This window comes from Palaemon carinicauda, chromosome 1, assembly GCF_036898095.1.
Source record: "Palaemon carinicauda isolate YSFRI2023 chromosome 1, ASM3689809v2, whole genome shotgun sequence".
Lineage (NCBI taxonomy): Eukaryota > Metazoa > Arthropoda > Malacostraca > Decapoda > Palaemonidae > Palaemon > Palaemon carinicauda.
Genome location: NC_090725.1, coordinates 250,865,481 through 250,877,991, shown reverse-complemented (window position 1 = coordinate 250,877,991; position 12,511 = coordinate 250,865,481). Strand labels below are relative to the sequence as shown.

Genomic DNA, 12,511 nt, shown 5'->3' with positions numbered 1-12,511 from the left:
CGCAGGGGTGGTACACCTGGCTATCCAATCGGCGATTGGCGTGAGTTTTGAATTTTCTGCAGTGACGTCAGGGACGTAAGCTATATATATAACTACCGGGTAAGTATGTTCAAAAATTTATTTTATAAAATAAATACCATTTTAATGCATTCCTTTTGCTCATTATGATCGACGATGAAGCGTACAGTAAACAAACGTAAGGTTTTCGTTTTAGATGGCTGGTTTAGGAAAAATATTATATAAAACACATTCATTTCCTTTATTTCTAAGTTCTAGGAAAAATTAAGCCAAACAATATTAGTAATAGCAAAATCATTATACAATCAATACTTGGTAAGATAGCTGTTGCTCCAAAAACTAACTCAAACACAGATGTGTAAATGCGTTTATTTGTTCATTATGATTAGAGATGAACATAAACAAAACAATGGTTTACGATTTAGATGGTGTGCTTTTTGACGTGTTTAGGAAACCCATAATATAAAATCTCTTTTCTTCGTTAAATTTGGATTTTCAATGATACAACAAAAGCTAGTCTTTACATTAATAGTTTTCTTTTCACAAGTCATCTTATATAACAGATATGACTTAAATTCATTAAAAATTGTCTTAATTTTAGGTCTTGTTATGAAGGTAAATATAACGTATTTACATCTATCCTGGTTGTAAATTTAACCTTTTTTCAAGTTATTAAAGCTTTAAAACATTTTAAATGTTTTATTTATTCATATGAACAATTTAATATTAGAAAAAATACAGTATAGTTTATAGAAAGTATTGGAAATGGGTTATAAAAACGTTTGGATAGGTAAGTTTCCGTTTGCCGTGGCCCTAATGAAATTATTCCTGTTAAGTTTCGATATATGCGATTTTCCATTTATGCAAGCAAAATTCGGGACCCTACTATATAAAGTCACTGAAGCACCATGAGATATCGACGGATTCTTCTGCATGGTTTCATAGGAAGAGCAGCGCTGTACCAAAACCCGACCTGACCCGGGAAAGTGTTTCGGTATGATTTATAGTAGCTCACGCTCCTGCTACCAAGCACAAGCATGACTTGTCATGATGTTGGCAGTGGCCCTTATTCCTTTCCTGCCATTGGACATTCCTGGGATGCTTTAGTGACACCCATGTCAAATACTGCCCCAGTACCTACTGTGATAGTGTCTATGTGGGGGGATTATTCAAGTATGTTCTCACCTCGTATGTAAAATGAAAAGTTACGTGTAGGGAATGCTTCCTTTCCCAAATATGTGTTTCTGTACGCAATACAGGTTGACATTTGCTACCAATGCTTGGTCTTGTACAAGACTGGGCATGTGCACCCTCGTGCAAGATGCTTCATGCTGTTCTCATCCTCTTCCTTCTTCAGAAAGATCCAGAGATGACAACCGACCCGAAGATGCAAGATAATGTGTTTACGATCAGTGAGCACGGTAAGACTGCTCTCAACAAGATCTCTCTCCAAGAGACAATCCTTCAAGTTCGCTGCACATCACTAACCCCGTGATCATGATGCAACTGATATTACCTCTCTTCAAAAAGGCACTACCTCCTTCCTTTAAGTCTGCAACACCTCGGATGAATAGCCCAATGTTCTCATCGCAGGCATCATCGTTGCCAGGTTTAGGGGAGGAATCCTATGCTAGGGAGACAATGGTTGTACCTGTCATGATGGAGGTACACAATCCTAATAGCTTTCCATTTATCAATCGGAAAGGAGGGGGACCACCATCTCTCTCCCCTCCACTGAGAAATGCAAAAATTCCTATGGCAATTAGTTACAATATTTTATCTGAATAAGATAATGAACCTTCAAAAGATTTAAATATATTATTATTATTATTATTATTATTATTATTATTAAATACTAAGCTACAACCCTAGTTGGAAAAGCAGGATGCTATAAGCCCAGGGGCCCCAACAAGGAAAATAGCCCAGCGAGGAAAGGAAACAAGCAAAAATGAAATATTTTAAGAATAGTAACATTAAAATAAATATTTCCTATATAAACAATAATAACTTCAACAAAACAAGGGAAAGAGAAACTAGATAGAATGGTGTGCCCGAGTGTACCCTCAAGTAAGAGAACTCTAACCCAAGATAGTGGAAGACCATGGTATAGAGGCTATAGCACTACCCAAGAATAGAGAACAATGGTTTGATTTTGGAGTGTCCTCCTAGAAGAGCTGCTTACCATAGCTAAAGAGTCTCTTCTACCCTTACCAAGAGGAAAGTAGCCCCTGAACAATTACATTGCTGTAGATAACCCCTTGGATGAAGAGGAATTGTTTGGTAATCTCAGTGTTGTCAGGTGTATGAGGACAGAGGAGAATCTGTAAAGAATAGCCCAGACTATTCGGTGTCTGTGTAGGCAAAGGGAAAGTGAACCGTAACCAGAGAGAAGGATCCAGTGTAGTACTGTCTGGCCAGTCAAAGGGGCCCCTAACTCTCTAGCGGTAGTATCTCAACGGGCGGCTGGTGCCCTGGCCAACCTACTACCTACTAAAGATTAATGCTGAGATTCACCATCCCCCTTGACAAATAAATTAGAAGGCTGCTAAGAAAAACATCGCCTTCCTGTGAACCTGTCCAGGGCGCAAGGGTGCCGCATGCGGTACTTTCATGTCTTCGTTGGAGACCGACCTGCATTGCGTGTCCTTCGTGCAGAAGACATAGCTGCGGGCAGGGTTTTCCCTGCGCAGAGGGTAGGGATTGGTCTGCCTTCCAATGGTAGAAATTTGGATGCTGTAGGAAAAAGAAGGCCAAGCGCGATCTTTCTCCCTTAGGGACGAGGAAAGCGCGGTCGTCTTCGTCTCGCACCATCAACTCTCTTTCAAAAGCTCCTCGCTTGCACTCTTCCGAGGGACGATCAAGTAGGAGCATAGACCGACTAACTCCATAGTAACCCCGGGGTACTGGGTGGGTTGTTGCTTCCCTTAGAGGAGCAACTTCACCTCCAGCTGCCGTGGAACCATTCTCCTCCTCTTCCTTTTGTTCTACAAAGGAAGTATTACGAGATCGAAGGGAACCTCATTCCACCATGTCCCTCGACCTTTCAGTAGGGTCTCTAACGAAGGGTCTCCCAACTCAAACCCTCTCCTCTGAGGGCCTCCCTCTCAGCAGTTGAGCTCCTGAACATAGAGTGAGGCGCAAAGTACGCCATGCAGGCTGCTTTGTGGCTTGATATATGGCTAGGATCCTTGGGCTTCATGGTCTGCTCCCATGATCTCTCGAAGGAGGCGGCCAGGAAGACTTTGTAGTCTTTCCTGTTGTCGGGTACTTGAACTCTTGAGTTCCTGCCTTAGCACGTTATCTTGTGGGCAAATGCTATACTCAAGAGAAAGGACGCCATCATCGGGAAATTTCACAAGCAGGTGCTGAAGGGGGAACCCATCTCCCGGCTGAGGAAATACACCATTGAGGGTTCTTCTCTCTTCATTCCAGAGGAGATAAAGACTGCTGCTGAGCGATGGAAGAAATCGTCAAACAATTCTCTCCTCCATAGGGCCATGACATCGAGGCCCTATGGTAGACCTTCCCAGTCATTTTGAACATAGCAAGTTCCTTCCTCTTCTGATCCTTCAGCTTCTAGATTTTCCAGACCTTCAAAGGTGTCTTGAGCGGCTCTTTCCTTTTAAAGGCCAGAAAGGGACCGGGTCCTTCAGAGGAAAGAAGGGAGGTGGCCGAGGTGGTCACTCCCATTAGGAATGGCACTCCTCACCTACCACCTGTGGGAGGATGCCTAAAGCGCCACTGGCAGAGGTGGCAGCTTCACGGGGCAGAATTCTGGGTGGTCGAAGTGATCGCCCTAGTGTATCGCGTCCCATTCATTCAACCTCTCCCTCCTCTTAACTTGGAATCAGGTGCATCTAAGCTTCTATGCAAAGGGATCCGCAAAGGAGCTGGCCCTCAGGGCAGAAGTACAGACCATGCTGCAGAAGGGCATTCTCCAAGAGGTTGCGGACAGGTCCCTAGGCTTCTACAGTTAAATTTTAATGGTGAAAAGGTGACAGGAGGCTGGAGACCAGTCATCGATCTCTCTCCTCTGAACAAGTTGTCTCAGAATGGAGACAGCAGACAGTCATTCAAGCGGTTCGTCCAAGGGACTTCTTGTACACGCTGGATCTGAAGGACGCATACTTCCAGATTCCAATTCATCCTTCTTCAAGGAAGTATCTAAGAATCATACATGAGGAAAAGATATACCAGTTCAAGGTTTTATGCTTCGGTCTCGTGACAGCTCCTCAGGTATTAGCCAGTGTTCGCCACAGTGTCATCTTGGGCTCACAGGAATGGCATCCGTCTCCTCAGATATATGGACGACTGGCTAATGCTGGCAGACTCGGAGATAACCCTTATTTATCACCGAGACATGCTTCTCGAGTTTTGTCGTGATAAATCACGAGAAGTCATTACTGCAACCTTCACAAAGACTGGTATACCTTGGTATGATAGACACTGTCCAAGAGAAAGTCTTCCCATCAGACGAAAGAGTATACAGACTGAGGGAAGTGGACGCGCCCTTCTTCATAAAAGAAGTCCTTCCGGCTTATTGTTGGTCGAGTCTGTTAGGCCATCTAACCTCGCTCGTCCTTCTACAGTAATACCTTGACATACGAGTGTCCCAACATATGAGAAACTTGAGATACGAGGAAAGATTTGAGCAAATTTTTGCCCTGAGATACGAGACAAATTTGAGATACGAGGATACGAGACGGTTCCCTAGGTGGCCGATTGTGCGAGAGGCTGCTCACCGGACAGCATTGCTCGCTCTTTACTGTCGGATCTCAGTCGCGTAAAGTTATCTCTGAGCATCAGCCGTAGTGTTTGCATTTTTTATGTGATTTTTGCATTAATCAGTACAGAATTAAGTGAATAAGCAATGGGTCCAAAGCAAGCGAGTGCAAACAAGGGTAGTGAAAAGAAAGAGCGTATGGTGACAATCGAGATAAAGCATGAAATAATTGAAAAACAGAGTGGTGTACGAGTGACTGAGCTGGCTCGCCAATATGAGAAGAGTACATCAACAATGTGTACCATCCTCAAGCAGAAGGATGCTATAAAGAGCACCAAGCCTTCCAAAGGACTAACCATCCTTTCCAAGCTCCGCAGTGATATTCATGACGAGATGGAGAGGCTTCTTTTAACATGGATAAAGGAGAAACAGTTGGCGGGAGATAGCGTGACCTAGACGATCATCTGTGAAAAGGCCAGCAGAATCTATGATGACTTGAAGGGAAAGTAAGCAGCTGAGAGATGGGAGACTTCAACGCCATCGGAAACCTTGAAAGCCAGTCGTGGCTGGTTGGATAATTTAAAAAAATGGACTGGGATACACTTGGTTGTGAGGCATGGGGAAGCAGCAAGTTCCGACTTGAAAGCCGTGGCGGACTATGTCAAAACCTTTGCCTCAGTTATTGCAGAACAAGTATACATCCCCCAACAAGTGTTCAACTGCGATGAAACTGGCCTTTTCTGGAAGATGGCCAGGAGGACATTCATCACGGCAGAGAAGAGACTACTGGGCCATAAACCCATGAAGGACCGGTTAACTCTAGCCTTGTGTGCCAATGCCAGCGGTAACTGTAAGGTCAAGCCACTGCTGGTGTACCACTCAGAAAACCCACGTGCTTTCAAGAGCCAAGGGATCTTGAAAGAAAAACTACAAGTGATGTGGCGCGCTAATGCTAAGGCTTGCGTTACGCGGCATGTCTTCACAGAATGGGTTAATCTGTGCTTTGGTTCGGCAGTCAAAAAATATTTGGCCGAGAAAAGCCTGCCAATGAAATGTCTCTTGGTCCTCGACAATGCCCCTAGTCACCCTCCTGGTCTCGAAGAGGATATTCTTGATGACCACAGGTTCATCAAGGTCCTTTATCTCCCGCCCAACACTACGGCACTCCTCCAGCCCATGGATCAACAAGTAATTTCCAACTTTAAAAAACTGTACACGAAGCATTTGTTCAAGAAATGCTTCGATATCACAGACAACACCAATCTTACCCTTGGTGAATTTTGGAAGGAACATTTCAATATCATCCATTGCTTAAAAATTATTGACGATGCATTATAGTGTCACAAGAAGAATTCTTAATTCAGCATGGAAGAAATTGTTTCCTGAAAGAGCAGTCCGACATTATTTAGAGAGGACTTTGTCTTGCCATCCTGGTATCGCCAACCTTTTTGTCAGTACTGGACAAAAGAAAAAGTGTGTAACCAAGAACACAATATCTTTTTGGTTATGAGAGCTTATAAATCTTCAGGAGAAGGGTCCCAAGAGCATGATATCTGTGGTGTTGCTGCAACCCTAGCATTCTGCAAGAACAACCAGGTATTGCAGGTGCTTAAGCAGGAGTCTGTAGTTTTTCCTAACTACAGTATATAAACAAGTCCTTTACTTTACATTGCCTGCCTCAGGCACCCCACAAGTCCGAGATTAAGGTCAAAGTGAAGGTTATTACACCTGACGAGTGGGTTTGTTCTACCCTCCACCCGTCAGTTGTTACTAACTACCTCTCAAAAGTTTAAACTGCCATTCTGGTTTTGTTGAAGCCATACTCCTATTGAAGGACCCAGGTTTCTAAAGTTAGGTTATATACAAATTACAGCAATACCCCTCTTTATATAGGTTTGTCATGTCAATTTTGACTTTAAACCACTCATCATTAAGTATCAAATACATAAAAAAATCCACGTTATTCCATTTTACCCGACTGCTTTAGTTTGGTTTCTATTTCGTTCAATATTGATGAAGTGCTGTAATGTACAGTACTGTGTTTCACATGGAACTTTATTAACCTTTATACCTTTTGCTAAAAGCTCTGAATGCAATTAAAATACATATTAAAAATCAGTTGCCAAGCAAAATCTAACAGGAGCAGCACAAGAAAAAAATAAAAAATAAAGGGAGATAAACAGGAAATATTAACAACAGGATACTTATAAGACAAAAATATGTACAATGAGAAATAACAAGGAATAAAAAAATTAAAAAACCTTGAATAAGAAGTTATCTCAAAGCACAGTGATGAATGCATGGAGAAAGATTTTTACTTTTGCAAGTTACTCAATTAAATGGTTAGAATACATGGAATGAGGTTAGGCTGGGTCAGGCCAGATGGAGGGGTGATGTTCAGTTTGATGATTTTATTGATGTGACGAGATCATCTCACAATGGATATGGCAACTTATGACTAATAGTTTTTCATAAATAATGTCTGATGATGGTTAAGGGTATTCATACTAGATAAGGCAAATTATGACTAAAATTTTTTAATAAACTAGCTACTCTTCACATTGAAAAGTATGACAAGAATGCACTTTTGAATTTTACAAGGAAAGATTCTGTAATCCTAGTGTCTTGAAAGAAAAATTACAATGAAGCAAAACAGCTTGAGAAGTTGGTGATTGAGGGGGATAATTGGGTTGGATAGCAGAAGGAACACTAATTTTTTTTTTAGGTATCGGTAAATTGAAGCTGTTCGCTGCTAATAGAAGTTATTAGGAAAATAATAGATTTTGCTCTTGAACTTTAAGTAAAAAATAGTGATTTCATCAAATCACTTGAGACTTCTTGATATGAGGGAGAGATAGAGGTACAATCTGCATTATGATGTTCGTGGTGGTTTTCCTGAATTTATCTAAGATGATCAGCAAAACTTATTTGCTATAAGTAAATTAGTCTTGAAACTTCAATATATTTTTAGTGGTTTTTCTTTTGCAGAATCCACAGCATCCCATGTTTTCAGCTTCCCAGATGTCAGATTCTCTTCTTAGTCAGTTGAATACCAGTGCAGGGAGCTCAGCATCTCCAAAAGTTGGTCCTCCTATCACCGATGAAGCGGGATTGCAAGATTTCCTAACCCAGTACAAAGAAAAAGAAAAGTTACGCCAGATCAGTGAGTGGATGGGTTTTTTTAAGTTTAGATTTATTTAGCGCAGATTTCTTTTATTTACTTATGCTTTGTTTACCTTTGTTACCCTTTTCTCCTTACAAGGGAGTGAATCATACCAGTTTGTACCAATCAGCATCCAAATGCCCTTGCTACGCATACTGTATTCAGTTCTCGTATGATAATTCAGCTGCCAATCATTTTTCAGTGTGACACTCCAAAGCATAAAAGTGTATCTTTATCATGCTTCCAGGATAAGGGTAGAAAGTTGTCTATTCTGTTGTGCCTTCATATTTTGTCTGCTTTTTCATTCATGTAGTACTATTTTTCTTAGGTTTCTCAATTTTTGACTAATTCAGTTGTGTTTGTAATTTTTAGTGTCTGTTCTTACCCTTCACAGTGTTAATCGTGAGCATCCAGCCTTTTAATAATTTTTGGGGTTTAGTATTGTCATTTATTCATTACACGACATTAACATCTTTAAAGGTACCCCAGCCTCTGGCCCAGGTCGGTCTTATTTATTCCTCGCCTTCCCATTCTGAGTGTGTTGATGACAGGATCCAATTTCTTGTCTCTTCTATAGTAATGATTTCATGTCAATAATATTTATTCAGTTTCTTATAAATATCTAATGATTATGCCAAATTGAAAAGGATATACTATAAAATTTTATCCTATACAGTATAGCCCCCTGTGGGCGCGGGGGCATAAAAACAAGAATAGCGCCAACGTTATCCCTGCGTGTCGTAAGAGGCGACTAAAAGGGACGGGACAAGGGGGCTAGGAACCTCCTCTCATGTATCTACATCCTGTGAGACATCGACAAAGAGATGGAGCAGGGGGGAGAGTGACTGCTCCCCGCACTCTAGTTTTGGGGTGTTTGAATGTGCGTGGATGTAGTACGATAGAGAGTAAAAGATGTGAAATTGGAAGTATGTTTAGGAATAGAAGGATGGATGTATTGGCCTTGTGTGAGACGAAGATAAAAGGAAAGGGTGAAGTGATGTTTGGTGAAATGTCTGTTAGAGTGACTGGGATTGAAAGGGGAAGAGCGAGAGAGGGTGTGGCTTTATTGCTGAGTGAATGGATGACAGGTAAAGTATTGGAATGGAAGGAGATATCATCTAGGTTAATGTGGGTAAGGGTTAGGTTGGGTAGGGAATGTTGGGCGTTTGTCAGTGCGTATGGGCCAGGTAGTGAGAAAAGTGAAGAAGAGCGGAATGAGTTCTGGAATGAATTAACTAGGTGTGTAGAAGGACTGGGTAGAAGGAATTATGTAGTTGTCATGGGTGACTTAAATGCTAGAGTGGGCGCTGGAGAGGTAGAAGGTGTCATTGGGAAGTATGGCGTACCAGGTGAAAATGAGAGTGGTGAGAGACTGGTAGATGTGTGTTGAGCAAGAGATGGTGATAAGTAATAGCTTTTTCAAAAAGAAAGATAAAAATAAGTATACATGGGTAAGAGTGGCAAATGGAAGAGTGGTAGAAAGGGCATTAATGGATTATGTGTTGATAACTAAAAGAATGTTTGGAAGATTGAAAGACGTGCACGTGTTTAGGGGTATGGCTAACGGTATGTCTGATCATTTTTTGGTGGAAGGAAAATTAGTTGTAGCAAAAGAATGGGGGAATAGATTAGGTGGATGTAAAAGGGAGCTAGTGAGGGTTGAAGAGTTAATAAAACCGGGGGTAAAAAGTAAACATCAGGAAAGGTTGAAAATGATATATGACGAAGTGAAAGTAAGAGAAACTGGCAATTTAGAGGAGGAGTGGAAGTTAGTAAAAGAAAATTTTGTTGGGATTGCAAGTGATGTGTGTGGAAAGAAGGTTGTTGGAGGCAGCATGTGGAAGGGCAGTGAATGGTGGAATGAAGGAGTGAAGGTAAAAGTGGAAGAGAAAAAGAGGGCTTTTGAAGAATGGCTGCAGAGTAATAGTATAGAGAAGTATGAAAAATATAAAGAGAAAAATGTGGAAGTAAAGCGCAAGGTACGTGAGGCAAAGAGGGCAGCTGACCTGAGGTGGGGTCAGCGATTGGGTCAGTCATATGAAGAGAATAAGAAGTTTTGGAAAGAAGTGAAGCGAGTAAGAAAGGCTGGCTCAAAAATTGAAGAGACAGTGAAAGATAGAAATGGAAGGTTGCTAAAAGGAGAGGAGGCAAGGAAAAGATGGGCGGAATATTTTGAAAGTTTACTGAATGTTGAGGATAATAGGGAGGCAGATATAATTGCTGTTGCAGGTGTTGAGGTGCCAGTGATGGGAGATGAGAATGAGAGAGAGATTACAATAGATGAAGTGAGGAGAGCACTAGATGAAACGAGAGTAGGAAAAGCATCTGGTATGGATAGTGTGAGAGCTGAGATGTTGAAGGAGGGGGGTGTGACTGTACTTGAATGGTTGGTGAGATTGTTTAATATGTGTTTTGTGTTGTCAATGGTACCAGCAGATTGGGTTTGTGCATGTATTGTACCACTATATAAGGGTAAGGGAGATGTGCATGAGTGTTGTAATTCAAGAGGTATTAGTTTGTTAAGCGTAGTTGGAAAAGTGTATGGTAGAGTATTGATTAATAGGATCAAGGATAAAACAGAGAATGCAATCTTAGAAATACTGGTTGGTTTTAGAAGAGGTAGTGGTTGTATGAATCAGATTTTTACAGTTAGGCAGATATGCGAGAAATATTTAGCAAAAGGTAAGGAGGTGTATGTTGCGTTTATGGATCTGGAGAAAGCGTATGATAGAGTTGATAGGGAAGCAATGTGGAATGTGATGAGGTTATATGGAGTTGGTGGAAGGTTGTTGCAAGCAGTGAAAAGTTTCTACAAAGGTCGTAAAGCATGTGTTAGGATAGGAAATGAAGTGAGTGATTGGTTTCCGGTGAGAGTGGGGCTGAGACAGGGATGTGTGATGTCGCTGTGGTTGTTTAACTTGTATGTTGATGGAGTGGTGAGAGAGGTGAATGCTCGAGTGCTTGGACGAGGATTAAAACTGGTAGATGAGAATGACCATGAATGGGAGGTAAATCAGTTTTTGTTTGCGGATGATACTGTACTGGTTGCAGACACAGAAGAGAAGCTTGGACGATTAGTGACAGAATTTGGAAGAGTGTGTGAGAGAAGGAAGTTGAGAGTTAATGTGGGTAAGAGTAAGGTTATGAGATGTACGAGAAGGGAAGGTGGTGCAAGGTTGAATGTCATGTTGAATGGAGAGTTACTTGAGGAGGTGGATCAGTTTAAGTACTTGGGGTCTGTTGTTGCAGCAAATGGTGGAGTGGAAGCAGATGTACGTCAGAGAGTGAATGAAGGTTGCAAAGTGTTGGGGGCAGTAAAGGGAGTAGTAAAAAATAGAGGGTTGGGCATGAATGTAAAGAGAGTTCTATATGAGAAAGTGATTGTACCAACTGTGATGTATGGATCGGAGTTGTGGGGAATGAAAGTGATGGAGAGACAGAAATTGAATGTGTTTGAGATGAAGTGTCTAAGGAGTATGGCTGGTGTATCTTGAGTAGATAGGGTTAGGAACGAAGTGGTGAGGGTGAGAACGGGTGTAAGAAATGAGTTAGCAGCTAGAGTGGATATGAATGTGTTGAGGTGGTTTGGCCATGTTGAGAGAATGGAAAATGGCTGTCTGCTAAAGAAGGTGATGAATGCAAGAGTTGATGGGAGAAGTACGAGAGGAAGGCCAAGGTTTGGGTGGATGGATGGAGTGAAGGAAGCTCTGGGTGATAGGAGGATAGATGTGAGCGAGGCAAGAGAGCGTGCTAGAAATAGGAATGAATGGCGAGCGATTGTGACGCAGTTCCGGTAGGCCCTGCTGCTGCCTCCAATGCCTTAGATGACCGCGGAGGTAGCAGCATTAGGGGATTCAGCATTATGAAGCTTCATCTGTGGTGGATAACGGGAGGGTGGGCTGTGACACCCTAGCAGTACCAGCTGAACTCGGTTGAGTCCCTTGTTAGGCTGGGAGGAACGTAGAGAGTAGAGGTCCCCTTTTTGTTTTTGTTTCTTTGTTGATGTCGGTTACTGCCCAAAATTGGGGGAAGTGCCTTGGTATATGGATGTACAGTATACATAGAATTATAATTTTCCTTCACTGTATGACATCCACTAACTTCAGTTTCCAGTGAGGGTACTAACATTCCAATTTCCAATTCTTATCTCTTTTCTTTATCCAACTCTTTCTCCTCACTTACTTCTTTACCCACTGTTGTGAATTCTGCAGAACCCTTTGCATATTTCTCACTTCTGTCAAAGTGTATCGCAGTGCATCACTTACGGGTATGCCCCTAGCCCTATCACTTCTGTCGGGGTACTGCAGCGCATTGCTTATGGGTATGCCCTAGCCTTATTGCATTCCTTTATTGACTCGAGATTTATTATTTAGGTTTTTCCATTGTTGTCATGCACAGTTGGCTAGACCAGGCAGTAACTTTTCCTCATTTTATTGGCATGAGACCAGCAGGGAATTGCTTGTTCCCTCACTGGCTGGGTTCTAAGCGGTACACAAGCATACAAATTCATCTCTATTTTCGAGCATTGTATTGATCTGAGAAAAAAAATTTCTCTTCCCATGTGCATTTTTGTGGACAAGAACTAACGAGACTAGCAGGCGTTGCCA

The 12,511-nt window shown here is 41.8% G+C and overlaps 1 protein-coding gene across 1 annotated transcript in view; it reads left to right on the top strand.

The window, feature by feature from the left end:
- The window catches only part of LOC137655120 (transmembrane protein 209), a 112,214-nt gene that overhangs the window by 72,724 nt on the left and 26,979 nt on the right, over positions 1–12,511 (top strand). Inside the window, exon 6 of the mRNA XM_068389004.1 lies at positions 7,730–7,904. Within this exon, the coding sequence (XP_068245105.1) occupies positions 7,730–7,904 (175 nt within the window). The remainder of the gene's footprint in view (positions 1–7,729; positions 7,905–12,511) is intronic.